This window comes from Marmota flaviventris, chromosome 10 (assembly GCF_047511675.1).
Source record: "Marmota flaviventris isolate mMarFla1 chromosome 10, mMarFla1.hap1, whole genome shotgun sequence".
Classification (NCBI taxonomy): Eukaryota; Metazoa; Chordata; class Mammalia; order Rodentia; family Sciuridae; genus Marmota; species Marmota flaviventris.
Genome location: NC_092507.1, coordinates 71069019 through 71086739, shown reverse-complemented (window position 1 = coordinate 71086739; position 17721 = coordinate 71069019). Strand labels below are relative to the sequence as shown.

Here is a 17721-nt window from a genome sequence, read left to right as displayed (position 1 = left end):
GTAAACAAGTTGTAAACAGAGGGAAGATATTGTGTAAATGTCATTCTAGTGGAAAGGTGGAGAAATGATTGGGAGAGTGCACATTTGTATTCAGGATGGAGGTGTACGGGGCTCAGAAAACATCACGATGGGGGTGCCTGTTAGCATGTCTTTGCAGAGGTTTTGGACTTGAACTAAAGTAACGCCAGGGATGGTATTCCCACCCTTCTTTTGGCTTAGCTGTAGTTCACTTGTCTCTTTCTCAAAGCCAAAAATTTGTTCTCAAAGGAAAGGTGATGATGATATTATAGATGAGGATATCTTCCAAAGTGTTCAGCAGAAGTATTAAAAACAAGGCAGATTTGGTGTCAAGTGCCTGAAATCCCAGCAACTCAGGAGGCTGAGGCAGGAGGATCACGAGTTCAAAGCCAGCCCTAGTAATTTAGCAAGGCCCCAAGCAACTTAATGAGACCCTGTCTCAAAATAAAAAATAAAAACGGCTGGATGTGGCTCAGTGATTAAGTACCCCTGGGTTCAATCGCTGGTACCAAAAAGTAAAAAATAAAAAGTATTAGAAATAAAAAGTCTGAAGAAATTTTAAATGGGTTCAGTGGCATCATCATGGAATAAGTGAAAAGTCTTTCAAGAGAACCATTTTGAAGCTCCTTTTGTACATACACACAAAATTTGGAACTTAAATGAAATAGAATTTGATATGTAAATTTAGATAAATGCTGCATAGTAATTGCTCTAAATAAACATTTTGTGTGCCACTATACTTTAGCTTACAAAACTAGTCTGTATGACTTTTTTGTTATTGACTTAAGAATTCAGTTGTTTTGAATTTATATAATTTTGGTCAAAATGGCATACAAATATTCTAGGAACAACTGGAAACCTCCAGGAGGGAAATGATTGGGCTTCAGGAGAGAGACAGACAATTGCAATGCAAAAACAGGAATTTGCATCAGCTCCTGAAAAATGAAAAAGATGAGGTAAGTTATCAAGTTATTGCATATGAAGTTTTTTTTTTTTTTTTATTTTTTGAAATTTGAGGTGAAACCATAAGAGCCATGTAACTTTTAAAAAACCTATTATTTATGTCAAATTGCTGTGGTGTACCTTTGTGTATAAAATCATATTTAACTAAGAGGTTTGGAACTCTCCCTACTACACACTCTGCCTTCCACTCCCAGGGGATCGATTTGGCTTAGGTTCATAGCAGATAACAACAGTGTCCTGTACCATCCTTCCTGCACACAGATTCACTCACTTTTTCACAGGCACAAGGTGCTTTAAATGCAGGTTTTTTGTGCTCTGCTATATCTGCACTTGATGTCTGACTTGCCCCTTTTTGTACTATCTGAAATATTGACGTTATTGGTCCAGTTAAGCAATTACTTGGCTCAGTGGGCACAGGAGCAATTCTCATTAAAAATCTTATTTCTGAGGTGAAAGATATAATAATTCTAATTTTTGCTTTAGGTTTACTTAGTAGAATTCTAATTTCTAATCCAGTGGGTTCTTAGAATTATGACATCTTCTGACAAATTTCTAATTTCTTCAGTGGTTAGTTGGACTTACAAAATTAATGGATTTGTTTTGTAATGTATCTATACTTGGTACCTATACTATTATGTTTTTATTGTTTACTTTATTATTTATTTTTATTCCATGTAATAGCTATAAAAATACACTTTCAGTGTTTTATGAAAGACTCTTAAGGGAGTGTAAGTCTTTAAAACCCTTTGATTTGGATAATTTTATCATTCATTTTTAGTAGTATATTTAATATTTAGTGGTATATTTAATAAACTTTTCTGTGAAAAGTTTGACCAGATCTGTTGATTTAAATGGTTTGAAAACAGTTCATCTTTGGTAAGGAATAAGTTAATCATATTATTCTCTAGCAAGGATTGAGAATGTCTTTGTAGAATAAAGCACTTATGTCAAGTACTGCCTGAGAAGCTTTGGTAGATACCTATTTTGACACATAATAGATGATCATCAAATGTTGATCAGAGAGAAGTGGGCCTAGTTACCTACTACATGTCCACTAGCTAATGTACCTCATGATCACTTGGTGTACTCCGCCTATCCGGACCTAATGTTCGAAGTAAAGTGATTGCAAGTCAATAGGAGAAGGAGGTCATTTTTTAAGATGACTATCTGGATCCTAATTGTTTCAGACAAAGCCCTTAATATTTTAATACTTCCATAAGATTTTCTGGTTTCTAAGTTACTAAGAATATTTGTATAGTAAAAAGATATAGAATATAATTTAGAAAGTTAATATTCTGAAAATTTTAAAATTAAGAAATATAAACTTCGTGACTCATTTAAGTGATTTGTAATCATTAAAAAGAAGGGAGAATTATCTCAATTTAAGTACTATGGGAAGATGACTGCTAATACTTTTCTCTTTTGAATTTGTGAATTTTAACTGGATTTATCATTTCTCATTTGATGGAAATGCTTTTTTCAGGTACAAAAATTACAAAATATCATTGCAAGCCGAGCTACTCAGTATAATCATGATATGAAGAGAAAAGAACGTGAATATAATAAGCTAAAGGAACGTCTGCATCAACTTGTTATGAACAAGAAGGATAAAAAAATAAGTAAGCAGCTGGCTAAGATCTGGCCAAGGGAATTAAAATTATAAAAGGATTGAGGACGACAGCTCAAGATGTGTTATTTTCATGCTTTATACAGTAGATTTTAGATTGATTTTAGTTTTAGTATGTCTGTATAAACTGGAAATTTAGAGAACTGATTAGTGGAAAAAAGTCATTTTGGTTTGATTTATTAATTGTATATATCTGTTTAACATAACAGGTGTAGTATTGGGCCATAGAGAGAAACTGAGCCCAAAGATACTCTTAATTTTTCCATAGCAAAGAACTGAAAATATTAAGAACCAGGGTGTATTTCTGAATGTCAAAAGAATGATTTTAGAGTTCAGAAAATTGTTCATCAGACCAAATCACTTATATCAGTTTGAATTCCTTTAAGTTTGGTTCCATGTTTTGAAGTGATTAGTCATAAAGAAGTACTGTAAAAGTTAGTGTCTAAGGTCTCCTTTTTAAAAGTATTCTTCTGAAAACTACAACAATTCATGCAAAAGTATATGCCTGATTGCAAGTCAATAGTATAGATAAAAAGTCAATCAGACACGAAAGTAGAGCTGTACAATACAATTTTACTGGCATATCAAAGATTTAATTTTGGAAAACTGGCCCTTATATTTAGGGGTCTAGTTGTTTTCAGTTTCAAACCCAGTTGGAAATGACGTAATCATAGTGATTTTATTAACTATAAAATTGCAGTAATTTATTCTCATCTTATTTCATTCTTATAGCAAATGTGTCCTCCATCTAGGGCAGAAGAGTTGTTGCTATTGTCAGGATTCTTGACTTCTTTGAAGATGACAGTGGTGATGATAATGATGACGATAATTGGGCATGACAGACTTTTTCTATAGAAATCCAAATAGTAAATATTTTTTGGCTTTGTGGGGTCTACAGGTGTTTTTTGTACCTACTACTCCTCTGCCATTGTAAAGAAAAAGTATCCATAGAAGATATGTAAACAAATGGATGTGGCTGTGTTTCAGGGAAGCTTTATTTATAAAATTAGGTGGCTGGCCTTCAGGCCATAGTTTGCCAACTGTCGATAATGAAATTAGTAATGAAAAAATCAGAACTATTAAATGCTTAACTGTGTGCCAGACTCTATGTTCAGCTCTACCTTTAGCATTATTTCTTATGATCTTAAAAACTCTTTGGTAAATAATTTCATTATTCCTATTGTGTCAGTGAAGAAAGTGGCTTAGTAGTTAAGATCTCAGTGCTCACCAGCAGAGGAACTAAAAATTTGAAATTAGGCTGTTGAGCCCAAATCTGAACCCATATATCAAGTTGACTCATATCCCTAGTGTGTATAGGATGCATTAAAGTTTTGAATAACGTATGATAAGAATTGGTTTTGTTTTGTGTGTTCATGTTTGTAGCCATGGACGTTTTAAATTATGTGGGGAGAGCTGATGGAAAAAGAGGCTCCTGGAGGACTGGTAAAACAGAAGCCAGGTAAAGGCCAGTTTAGATCTATAGACTTAGACTTTGTTTTCTCCACTGCATTTTCATAACAATGTTTTCTTTCTCAGGAATGAAGATGAAATGTACAAAATTCTCTTGAATGATTATGAATATCGTCAGAAACAAATCCTAATGGAAAATGCTGAACTTAAGAAGGTTCTTCAGCAAATGAAAAAGGAAATGATTTCTCTTCTTTCTCCCCAAAAGAAGAAACCTAGAGAAAGAGCAGATGATAGTACAGGAACTGTAAGTGGCCTTTTTCTCTCTAATATGCTCTTTAGATTGCAAAGTAGGTGTTTTAGTCAGTTTTTTTCACTGCTATGACTAAAGATCTGACCAGAACAATGTTAGGGAAGAAATTTGAGGGCTCCCGGTTTCAGAGTTCTTAGTCCATAGAAGGCCACCTCCATTCCTCATGGCTCAAGGTAAAGCAGAACTTAATGGTGGTAGAGAGTGGCAGAGGGAAGCAGCTCACATGGTTATCAGAAGCAGAGAGTGAGTCTCCACTTGCCAGATACAAAAATATAACCCATAGTCACACCCCAATTCCCACCTCCTCTAGCCATACCCTATCACTTCAGTTACCACTCAGTTAATCCCTGAGATTAATTCACTGATTGGGTTAAAACTGTGACAACCTAATCAATTTCTCTGAACCTTCTTGCATTGTCTCACACGTGAGCTTTTGGGGGATACCTCACATCCAAACCATAACAGTAGGGCAGTTCAAACATTGGGTAGGTATGCCTAGTGAATACACTATTGGTATTTTGAACAGGACAGTCACTGCTGTGCTACCTGCAGTCACTGTGACAACCAGTGTCCCTGCATGTTTCTAGACATGCCCTGGGAAATAGTGGAGATAATCTTTTGGTGACTTAGTCCATGCTAAGCACTATGATATGTACTATATATGTGAGAATATTAATATTAAGCTTTGATTATTTAGGTACTATAATTATCCCCATTTTAGAGGTGAAGAAACTGAGCCACCGTAGTAGCCCAGTATAATACATGACAAAACTAGGATTTGAATCAAAGTCTATTTCTAGAGCTCGTGCTGTAACCGTTGTGCAAATATCTTCTTTTTTTAATATTTATTTTTTAGTTATAGGTGGACATAATATCTTTATTTTATATTTATGTGGTGCTGAGGATGGACCCAGTGCCTCATGCATGCTAGGTGAGTGCTCTACCTCTGAGCCACAGCCACAACCCCCCAAATATCTTTTCAACTATTTCTAAGTGTCATGTGATGTACTTTTGTTAACTTTGGGAAACAAATAATCATTTCATCTATGTATTTATTGCTTGTTCATTATGTTGTAGTTTCTGGAAAGAAAAAGCAAAAAGATACTGACTCTTCCCCTCAAGAAGCTCTTTTTGGTGGGGCTGGGATTGTGGCTTAGCGGTCTAGCATGTGCAAGGGCCTGGGTTTGATCCTCAGCACCACATAAACATAAAATACAGATATTGTGTCCAACTATAACTAAAAAATAAATAATTTTTTTTTTTTTTAAAAGCTCTTTTTGGGAGAGACATGTGGAGAAGTGGTCATTGTACATGTTAAGTAATCTGATAGTAATCTTAATTCACATTAGTGATTAAAATCTAAAAATAACACTGTTGATGAGAAATGCTAATTTCTTAGCAAGTCACCAGAACTTGTATTTTAAACCCATATTTGAGACTTATTTATTTGGGGGTTTAACAAATAAGTCTAATAAGCTCATCCTGCCTCCTATTTTTCTTTAAAATTTGTTTTTAAATGTTACTTGAATGCATAGTCCCCCAACCCCATTTATCCATAGGAATACATTCCAAGACCCCCAGTGAATGCCTGAAACCACAGATCATACTGAACCCTGTATATCCTGTTTTCCTATTAAACTTTCTCATGTTTTTTCCTATACATATACTATATCAGTCAACCTTTCATCACTGTGATCTGAATCCCCAACAAGAACAATTTAAGAGGAGGGAGAATTTATTTTGGCTCACAGTACCACAGGCTTAGTCAATGATCAGCTGAGTTCATTGCTTTGGGCCCACGATGAGGCAGCACATCATGACATAAGGACATGATAGACACAAGCTGCTTCATTCATGGAAGCCAGGAAGCTGAGAGAGAAAGAAAGGAGGAAGGGACTGTGGGAAAGATGCATCCTTTCAGGGCATGTACCCAATGACCCACCTCCTCCAGCTATGTCCCACTGGCCTACAGTTACCACCCAGTTAGTCCATTGAAACTAGGAAGGTTACAGCTCTCCTAATCTAATTTTACTTATGAATATTCCTGCATAACACAGGAGCTTTTGGGGGACACCTCATATCCAAACCATAACATATACCTCTGAGAAGGTTTAATTTATAAATTAGGCACAATAAGAGATTAATAATTAGTAGCTAATAATAAAATAGTTAATATTTTGTCTTTATAAAAGTTATATGTGATTTCTCCCTTCCCCTGAAAATACCTTACTGCTCTATATGTATTTTAGGATTTTAGTTGACTAAGATAACTGAACACAACTGAAACTGAGAATACAAACTGTATTCTTTTATACGCTCAGTTTTTGACCCATCCTTGACCTCTTTTAGCCCAGTGCTGTTGTATCTGCTGTGGGAACAGTCTAATCAACTGTTAACCTTTTTCTCACAAAGCCTTCATTTCTAGTCAGTTGTTAACTTTCACTGATACCTCTTCAGACTTAGCATGGTTTCCATTACTTAGTCTTTCTCAGTTTTTGACCCATCCTTTAATAATCTTTCATTATCACCTTTATTCAGAAAAAGTGAGTAATAAATCAAGGAGATCTTTCTCAGATGCCTTTCCTCCCATGAGTTAGCCAGTGTGTAATTCTTCATAATTCCAATGTATTAAGTTTGGGGAAATACCTGTTAAGTATATTTGCTGTTTTTAGAAGATCCATTTTTCTAGCTTCCTTTAATCTTAAAATTTAAGTAATCAACCATTCCCTTCTTTAAAGGAAAGATTTTGGAGCATTTTAGCAAGATGTAACCTTGGAATGCCTAAGTAACATCCATATTTCATTTATTATTTAGCTGGCTTGCTAAATGAAATACCTATTACATTGGCTATTTGATACCTAAAATTCAAGTTAGGTAAATTTTTAATTTTCATCTTGTTATACTGTTTGGGAAACACCCAGTAAGAAATCTTACTAGTTTTTTTAAACAACTAATTTGTAGTATAGGTCTGAAATCTGAAACTTTTGAGTACCAACATGATACTACAAGTAGGAAATGCCACAGATAACCTCCTGTGGTAGGTTGCAGTCAAAACAAAAGCTTACTAAAATATATATAAATTACTTTCAGCCTGTGTGTATACGGTATATATGAAATATAAATGAATTTTGGGTTTAGATTTAAGTCCCATCCCTGAGATTATGTATATGTATATATTGCAAATATTGCAAAATCCAAAAACATCTGAAACACTTCTAGTCCCTAGCATTATAGAAAAGGGATATTCAATCTGTATTCTGATAGACTTGTACATAATGGACAGAAGAAAAGATGTGACTCCTTGGAAGTTACTGACAAGTAACTCCTGAAGATAAATTGTCAACAATCAGAATCACAAGAGCCACATCCTGGGCCTTTCCTGTACATGTTCTGCCTTGGGGACCTTGACCTCTTTTAGCCCAGTGCTGTTGTATCTGCTGTGGGAACAGTCTAATCAACTCTTTCTTTCCATCTTGTATCTTATTTTTTTCTCTTTTTATTGTTCAAATTAATAAAGTATATCTACCTTCCTGGATGATAATAACAAATTAGAACTATTTTATGTAGATGGCAGGTCATTATGACATTTGCCTTTTAATATTATTTTCCCATGTCCTTTGTCCTACTGTAATTCTTTATAATAATTTATCACTAAAATTTGCTACATTCTTCTATAATTTCATGTCTTGGCATAATTAAAAGATCTCTAGTTGTATAAAAATTGTATGAGGAAAGTAGGATTAATAGTTGCTTTTACTTCAGAGGTTATTTCAAAGGTTTATTAGTTTATGATATATATATATATATATATATATATATATATACACACACACACACACACACACACACATGTATATATATATATATATATATATATATAATGTAATACTTCTCTATGTGAGTTTAGACAGGTAGTGAGCATCTCTTCCTCAAACAGCTCCATGACTTTTGTCACTGCTTAGATTCAAATTCAGATTTAAGGAGATCTAAGTTGGGGAGTTATTATCTTCAACATTGTTTTTTCTCAAAATAGAAGTACTGGGTCATGTATGCCTAAAATACAACGCAGAAATTATTTAGGTAGGTCTCTTTCTTGTAATCAATCTGATCATTACTGCCTGGTTGTAAAACCATTTTAAAATACTGGTCTTTCTTTTTTCACTGTCATCATTTGTAGGTTATCTCTGATGTTGAAGAAGATGCTGGAGAACTAACCAGAGAGAGTATGTGGGACCTATCTTGTGAAACTGTGAGAGAGCAGCTTACAAACAGCATCAGAAAACAGTGGAGAATTTTGAAAAGTCATGTAGAAAAACTTGATAATCAAGGTAACTACTTCTTTCCTGCATGCAAAATGATTTGTGATAAGCCATTTATTTCCAGTCACTTGGAAAGCCACAGTATGGGCTCTGCCATGAAGCTGGTAGCTCAATTTGGTGGTTTTAAAGCAAGATTTTGCCTACTTTTTGCCATGAAATTTTAACTTCAGTAAGAAAAATAAACTTTGCTCTCAAAGTAAATCTTTGAAAAGAGGATTTCATGTATCCATCTGCTCTGAATGCAGTATACAGTTGAGCAAACTGTTTGTTTTTTTCTATATCTTGAAAATGAAGACATTCATTAATACAGAAAAAGATGAATCTTTTGCTCACTCCAAGATACTTGCATGTCACTAGGTTCTAAATAATTAAAAATTATTTTCAAAATAATAGATGTTCAATGCAAAATATCAATTAAGAAGAATATAAAGTAGAATATCCTGGTTCAGTTCCTTTTATATAATACTTAACAGGTGAATATCTTTGTAGACTTCTGTATGGATTTACAAAATATTTATTTATTTAAAAATATAAAAATAAAATTTCAATATTATATATATTTAATTCAGTGTGCTTCTTTCATTTAACAGTATTATTTTAGACATTATTCCCTGGCTTACACTTAAATCTATGTTGATGAATATATCCCTAATATTTTGTATTTGTTAAATAAAGTCTCCATGGTTTAAAAGAAGTTCATGAAAGAAAATTTATTTTAAATTACCAAAAATTTATTCAACATCATTGTTTTAAGTAGTAAAGAATAATGAGCAAAATTATTAGTCTCAGTATTAATGTACATGTTATTCATGTTAGTCATTGTCTTTTAGTACATAGTAAGTATGTCTGGACTTCCTATTTGTTGAATGTCGTATGAGAGAACAAGATTTGAAGACTGCATTGATCTCTGAAACACTATCAGCCAGAACATAGTTATGAATTTATTATTTTTGTTAACATTCTGTTAATGTAGCTAATTTGTCTATTTCTAATCAGGACATAGTCTTGAATATATATGGATTACAAATTAAAGGTTGACAACAGAGCTTTGCAAAAAGTCATACAAATTTAGAGTTGTTATGAACTTCTAGTTGCTTTGCTTTTAAAAAGCTTTATAATGTTAAAATAACAAATTTAACTTTATTTTGTTTATTAAAAGGAAAGCACTAGCCGGGTGCAGTGGCTCACGCCTGTAATCCTAGCGGCTTGGGAGGCTGAGACAGGAGGATCATGAGTTCAAAGCCAGCCTAAGGAATGTCAAGGCACTAAAGCAACTCAGTGAGACCCTGTCTCTAAATAAAATAAGAGCTGGGGATGTGGCTCAGTGGTCGAGTGCCCCTGAGTTCAATCCTGGTACCAAAAAAAACCCTATCTTTTTTGAAAACTATGAGATTCTACAAAAAGTTCTGAGACCCTTGATTTTTAAATACATGCTCAAAACATCCCAAAACTAATGGTGGTATTAATCTTTGTCATCTTACTGGATTTCTGTTAGTTTCAAAGGTACATTTAGAAGGTTTTAATGATGAAGATGTGATATCACGACAAGACCATGAACAAGAAACTGAGAAACTGGAGTTAGAAATTCAGCAATGTAAAGAAATGATTAAAACACAGCAGCAACTTTTACAGGTAAATGTGAATTACCTTTCAAAGCTGTTCTCCCCTATAAAAGGCCAGAATTTTACAGAATCTTACTAGATTTTATTCCTGTATTTCTTAAGATCTTTATATTTATCACTTTTCCCAGTCTAAACCAAGTTGTCTGCTAACAGGTGATGTCCTGTACCCTTTCTTATATAGTTGAGGTAGTAGTATTTGAGAAAGGAGAATTGTCATGTGACTTTCTGATTCTTCATAAATGTCTGCCCTTTCGCTAAAGTTTAACCTGTCTTCCCTTGCTTTCATTTCAACTCGGAGTGTTGTAGGGATCCCCTGGAACTTACTATGTTTTAAAATTAATAGCAGCAGCTCGCTACTGCATGTGACGATGATACCACTTCACTATTACGAGACTGTTATTTGTTGGAAGAAAAGGAACGCCTCAAAGAAGAATGGTCCCTTTTTAAAGAGCAAAAAAAGAATTTTGAGAAAGAAAGACGAAACTTTACAGAAGCTGCTATTCGCCTAGGATTGGAGGTATTTTAAATAGTTGTGCTTTTGAAAATTCGGGAGGTTGGGGCATAGCCTTCAGTAGAGTGCTTTTAGTTTGCTTTTATTTCTTTCTTATCCAGTTTTTTCTCTAAAGGATTTTATTGGTCATCTCATAAACTGAAGGGAGGCTAAGCATATGAACATTATAGAATGATATCTTTTTTTCCCTTACCAAATTGGGAATTGCAGTTTTTAAAATATAAGCTATAAGCATTTATTTATTCCTTTCAGATTGGCTTTCTTCTGCGAAGAGTTTTAGTTTCATACAACAGTGTCTTAGGCACCTTAGCCTCTATCAGTAGGTATGCCAGAAGACAGTCAAGCAAGAACATGTGCTTTGTTTGGGGGGAAAAAAATACAGTTAAAAACAAAATTCTCCTTCTATCTCCAGTCTCTCATTCAGGGATGTATGCATTAATAATTAATAGTTTAGATTGTTTATTCATGTATAATTCTACAGCTTGCTTTTTAAAGCAATGTATTACCTATATGTTTCCATTCAAAAATTATAGAAGTAATGTCTGAACACAGTTTTTTAAAAAAAAAATATGACTACAAAGTGAGAAAAAATCCTCTTCCTTTATTCCTAGTTTCACTCCTTAGTGGTAACCACTATTAAATGTTTGTGTTGGTAAATTCTTCTGAAAGTATTCTTTTAACTTAAATATATAGTATTTAAATAATTTTTTCTCGATGTTAGTCTATCAATTCTCTGTTGTGTAAGATAAAAGAATATAGTGATCTTATGGTATTTTCCACCTATACTCTTCCTCATTCACATCTGATTTCTTCATAATATTAACTTTTGCTGTTTTGGTTTCCTTTTTTACTATAAATAAATAATATATTTGATGTTTCCATATCACATTTGTTCATCTTCAGACAGTATCAAATCCCTGCAAAGAAAGATGAAGAAATTCTGATAGTTATCCTCTTCCACCTCTCTTTCCCCCTTTACTTGGCTATTTTTGTTTATGGTATTATTTTTCATTGTCAGGTGTTAACACATTTGTGTTCCATCCTGTAATATAATCAGGGTAGAAATAAGTACTTTGTCAAAAGTTGAGACTTGAAAATTTAAAACCAGGCAACAACACTGATAGCATCATGATTATATAAATATTGTTCATTCCATAAACTAATATGTTTAGACACATAGAAAATTTTCTGTATTATTAAACTTCGCTACCCATAAGAGCTGTATTACTAGTTAGTGAATTCTTTGAATTTCTCTGTAGCTTCCTTTCTGACTTTCTATATTTTCTAAATACAGATTTAGCTGCTGTATTTCTTATATGTATCTCATGCTTTTCTCTTAGGGGTTTCTTTTGAATTTCCTATGTTATCATCTGAAGTAACTTTTCATAAATAGTACATAAGATATAAACATTTTGAATCCTGGAGTACCCAAAAATACATTCCACATTTGTTCTGTCACCTTTTTTCCCCTCATAGTGTTGGAAGAATTATTCCATTTCTTCTCATGTTTGATTTTGTTAAAGAAAGGCCAGATTATATTATAACCTATATTACTTTGTAGATAACGTTAGTTTCTATCCCCTTCTCTGGAAGTGTTTGGACCTTTCTGTTCCTACTATTCTGAAAATTTACCAGGATATGTCCAAATAGTTCTTTTTATCTGGAAGATTGTGTCTACGGAAATTTTATCTATTTTTTAATTTTTCTCTTTTTTGACTTCGCTGTATTCTAGACATCTGTATGTTCAGACAATGTTTGGCATTCTGAGTATTTCTTTAGATATTCTTTTACCTTTATCTTGTGAATCACCAAACTGGTGATTTTAGTTTTATTATTCACTTTAGCCACATAGTTTGTTTTCAGAATTTATCTTTTAAATGTTCTAATTTTTGCTTTTTAAAAAAAATCTTAATTTTTGCTTTTCTTTTTAAAGCTTTGTTTTACAGTCATTGATTCATCTGATAATATATGTTAAAATTTTTTTAAAGGTTTTTTTCCCATTTATTGAATTACCTGTTACCCATGGTCATCATATATATATATATATATATATATATATATATATATATATATATATATATATATATATAAATAAAATATCTTGGCCTTTTTTTTCAAGTCATTAGTTTTCTTGCAATGTGTGATGAAGATACATGATTCTGTATTAATATTTATGAATAAAGGACTCTATATTTTAAGAGGTGATATGACATGGATTTCCCCCACTATGAAAGTCTATTTTATCAGTAGCTGTCTCCTGGGGGCGGGGAGCAAGAGCAGTTTGTGCCAGCATGTCCCGTGGGAGCACCTTCATTCTGTGCCCCTGTCTGACACTGCTCTTGCTACTTTGCCTGGTGTCTTTCTTTGCATAAAAATATTAGCTGCTGGTGGTCACTGGGGACAGTGGTGGCGCAGTGGGACATGAGAGGGAAGGATGAGAGACTGCTGTTCAGAAAGGTGAGGTGTGACATAACCTGTATATGCCCTCTTGTGGCTTAGTGGTGGTGGCTGGTAAAGGGCTAGAGAATGAAAGAAATGATTGATGAAGCCAGAAGTCCGTTTTTCCCCCCACTCATTAATTTATAAAGTACTTTTTCTGTTTATGATTTTATGTTTATAATGTGTTCTGTATGTTTTTGCATTGTTCATTTGAATTCAAAATTACTATGAAAATAGGGATTGTTGGTTTATTTGGTGAAATGGGTAGAATTTTTTAAACATGATTTTCTTAGTTTCCTAGGTTAATTTATTTGATATAAGGAATATGTATAAATAAGCCAGAGAGCAAACACCAATGGAGAAGTCGTGAAATGGCAACCGTGTGTATATTGAAGTATTAACCATTATTTCTTTGGTTTGTCGTCATGGTAGAGAAAGGCTTTTGAAGAAGAAAGAGCCAGTTGGTTAAAACAGCAGTTTTTAAATATGACTACATTTGACCACCAGAACTCAGAAAATGTGAAACTTTTCAGTGCCTTCTCAGGAAGTGAGTACTTCATAAACTCTTTAATCTGAATATGTATCCAAATGAAATGTACAGATTATTAATATAAACCTTTGTAGATCACCAGAAAAAGTTCTTTTAATTTGACCTAAAAATCAACTTTAAGATTTTATTTACTGAGTCAAAATGAGAATGAGAGGAAGACTATACCTATCTTAAGTAACTTTCATTGTGAATGAAATAATGTCAGGTTTTTGAAAAATCACAGTCTAGAGGTAACATTTTTATAACTAGATAGTTCTGTTTGCAGGATATGCAACAGAGTTGGCAAGTTAATTTAATTTGTTCTCTCATATCTCTTTCAAATGGATCATCCTAGTAGCTGTCTTCACTGTTTTTAATACCTCACCACATGTACTGCATCCTCCCCCCCCCCCTTTTTTTTAACAGGTTCTGATCGGGACAATCTTATAGTGCACTCAAGGACACAGCAGAAGAAGCCTCACAGTGTGTCTAATGGGTCTCCAGTTTGCATTTCTAAACTGACTAAATCTCTTCCTGCTTCACCTTCTACTTCAGACTTTTGCCCAACACCTTCCTGTGTATCTGAACATAGGTATTTGTTTGTGGGTGATCTTTTTACGTGTTTCCAAAAATTGCAATGCTGAGGAGAAGTTGACATACCTGTAGTATTAGCAATAGTAGAAGTTTGGGATAGAAATTTTGTAGATGCGTTTATTCATTCTACAAGTACTTACTAGGTGTCCAGTATATTGGCATTGTGCCAGGAGTACAGCAGCAAGCAAGGTAGATCTGGTTCCTATTCTTTGAGCTCAAAATTATATAATGTGTGTCTTTTTACTTCACATGTAAAATACAATTTTATTTGCAATAGTTAATATTTTAATATAACAATATTGTTTTCACAGTTTTTATGTAGTACATAGTTTGTAGATCACATATTGTTCTAAGGGCATTGGATAAGCATTTCAGAATTTTATTCAAGATTTGGGTGGGAATCCAAGTTTTTAAAAGTGTACAGTTTTGTTATGTGGAAAACAGTATAAGAGTCAGTAATTAAGCCAGGGGATCCAGTTAGGAGTACATTATTGGAGTTGAGATGAGAGATTATGGTCATTGGAACTCAGGTCATATGTGAAGATAAAAATGTAGAGATTTGAGGTGTATTTAAAGATAAGGCCAGTAGATTGACTGATATGTTGAATATGGGAAATGAAAGTTTAATTTATAATCTAACAATAATATAAACCTAGTATTTTCTTACATGGAATGTTACTGAAACTCCCAAATTTATCAATCAGAATTATCTACATATAGATATAAATTCTCATCATATACAAAGAAGTCATTTTATATCTAAGTTATCTCAGTCATTTTTAAGTTTGTAAATTTTTACTTTTTTACATAATTATTTTTATTATGAAATATTTGACAGGTCAGTATTCCTTGAAGGCATTGTTTTGTGGTTTAATTAAAAAGTCTAACATTTAGTACCTACATGACAGGATGTGAGTTAAGTTTTAATATAAATTAAGTTTGGTTCATTGTAAACATTCAGTGGCACCAAAAATATATGTAAATAAAAATGTATTATTTAAAAGATTTTCTGTTTTTGTATTTTGAGGGCTACCCTAAACAACTTTAGTGGCAAAGAAACAAAATTTTGGTGCTTAAATGAACTCTGTTTAACTATTCTAATCTCTGAGAATGAGATGAACAGAATAGAGTTACATAAAGCTGTGCATCTTGACATAATTCTTGAATTTTATATTATTTTATAAATTCATATGTTTTATTCCTGAAGAAACTTGGTTTTTATTTTATAATAAGATTACATTAAAATAATTAGGTGTATTTTTAACTAATTTCTATAACAGCTCCTTCCTTACTTCTTTTACTATAGAGTAGAACTTTATACAAAGGCTGTGCTTTGAATCTGTGCAGGGTGACACGTGCTGTATTACTTACAGAACTAAGTTGATCATTGAACTTACCTGAGACAGCTCTGAGGTTCAGGGATTTTGAGGACTGAATTAAGTATAAGCAATTTTTTTAAGTATAGATAAAGTGTAAATAAAATTTTTAGGTTATTGGTTTCAGTTTTTAGGACTAACAACATTGTCGTGTTGTAAGGTCAGGTTAGTAAATAAAGGTTATGGGAAATGTACATTTAAAAAGTTTTTCTGAAAAAATTATATAAGATATTCAGGCAATAAAAATATATTATTCATTGACTCAGCTTTGTGGATTTTAAAGTAATCGTTTCATATTTCTTTGTTTTGAGGCTGGTTGAACTTAAACCATCTGGCTTTGGAGTCTGATCTCTTAATTACTTTTATAGGCCCTCATTAAATATCTGAATGGATGGGTGGATGGACTCATGAAAGCAAGCATGAACAAGCACACAAGCAAAGAAAAAAACAATAGGATTAGAAAATAGTAGCAGAAAGATGGAGACATGGAGCATTAGCTTTCAAAATCCACATGTTCTGTATCTACTTTAGGCTTCACTTGGGCAGCATGCTTCAGAGTAGATTAGAGGGACAGATAAAACCAATAGTAAGGAGATGGATAGGTAAAAATGATAACCCATTTTGAAGCACTTCTCTTTAATGTTCTTGATCAGTATGTCCTCAAAATTTACTTAGCACAGGATGTGGGAGCAGCCAGAATTTAGACATTGAGGGATATCTAAAGCATATATAATATAAAAGAGGGAAGGGATAATTATTAAGATTTACCTTTCTTTTTCCAACAGTTCAATCAATGTACTGAATATAACTCCTGAAGAAACTACACCAAATCAGGTTGGAAGAGAATGTACAAATCAGAAGTGGAGCATAGCATCAAGACCTGGGTCACAGGAATGTTGCTACAGTGGATGCTCCTTGACCTATACAAATTCTCATGTGGAAAAAGATGACTTACCCTAGATGTGTGGATGGGATTTTTTTTTTTTTTTTCATTAACATGTTCATCAGATTTCACATCTAAGTTGAAACAGGGTATGCCATAAAGTCAGTCATCTCTAATAATTCAAGATGGTCTGAGTTGTTTGTTTGGATTTCCCTGTCTTCCCCCAAAGAGCTGAAATGCTAAATGTCTTTAAAAGGATATAAAAGCTTTGGATATGTATTTTTAGTAACAGAAACATCTGGTTCTGTGAATAAAGGAATGTATAGATGTTTGGATGGAAACAAAGCACTAGAATGAGTTTCCTCTTTATAGGTATTAAAAATAGCACTTTTAGGAAACTGATTATTGTAAATGTTTAATTTTTGTCCCAAATATAGTTGGCATTGGAAGTTTAACCTTTACTTGAATGTATACTGTAGATTTTTAACAAAGCAAGTTCTATATTTATTATGTTTAGTGTGATTTTGAAATTACCTCTTTCATGTTTTAAATAAAATGAAATTTATGTATGTTTTGTACATAGATATACATGATTATGTTAAGAGGCTTTAAGACTTAAAAACTTCTACACAACCATGAGTACAGTAAAATTTTCAGTTGTATTCTGTTTACAGGTGTGTTAGGACCATTGCCACATTGCATTTAAGGTTTTGTGTTTTTTTTTTATCCATATGGGCAATAAATATTCGAAAATCTGTTCCATGAAGCTGAGTTCTTTAGATAATCAACATTACTAACATTACATTTTTGAGATTTTTTACAGCATTAGATTTTTATTTTATATACATAGGATATTATAATTTTTAAAAGATTTGATTATAGAGTAATGGGGAGTAATGGGGCAAGTCAACGAAAGTACCTTTGAATAACAATTTTGAGAGCATTGATTTAAGATATTTGGATGATAAAGATATTTAAGATGGATGGTGATATTTTCCTTATTAGATGGGTACCAGTAAGGTAATAATCTATATCAGCTAGGACTTTATATCATTGACAATAATTTTTTAATAATTTTTCAATGAAATATTTACCACTAATGATAAGTAAATATGGCAGT

The 17721-nt window shown here is 32.9% G+C and overlaps 1 protein-coding gene across 4 annotated transcripts in view; it reads left to right on the top strand.

Annotated features, from left to right (window-relative positions):
• Positions 1-17367, top strand: part of Ssx2ip (SSX family member 2 interacting protein) — a 35176-nt gene extending 17809 nt beyond the window's left edge. For 2 of the 4 annotated variants that reach the window (XM_071617990.1, XM_027935150.3), the window contains exons 5-14: positions 864-974; positions 2465-2600; positions 3992-4067; positions 4145-4322; positions 8506-8656; positions 10143-10279; positions 10613-10786; positions 13652-13766; positions 14175-14340; positions 16504-17367. In XM_071617990.1, coding sequence (XP_071474091.1) covers positions 864-974; positions 2465-2600; positions 3992-4067; positions 4145-4322; positions 8506-8656; positions 10143-10279; positions 10613-10786; positions 13652-13766; positions 14175-14340; positions 16504-16678 — 1419 coding nt within the window. In that variant the 3' untranslated portion in view covers positions 16679-17367. The remainder of the gene's footprint in view (positions 1-863; positions 975-2464; positions 2601-3991; positions 4068-4144; positions 4323-8505; positions 8657-10142; positions 10280-10612; positions 10787-13651; positions 13767-14174; positions 14341-16503) is intronic. The other 2 variants (XM_071617989.1, XM_071617991.1) reach the window with 2 other exon arrangements.
• The last annotated feature ends 354 nt before the right edge of the window (positions 17368-17721 follow it).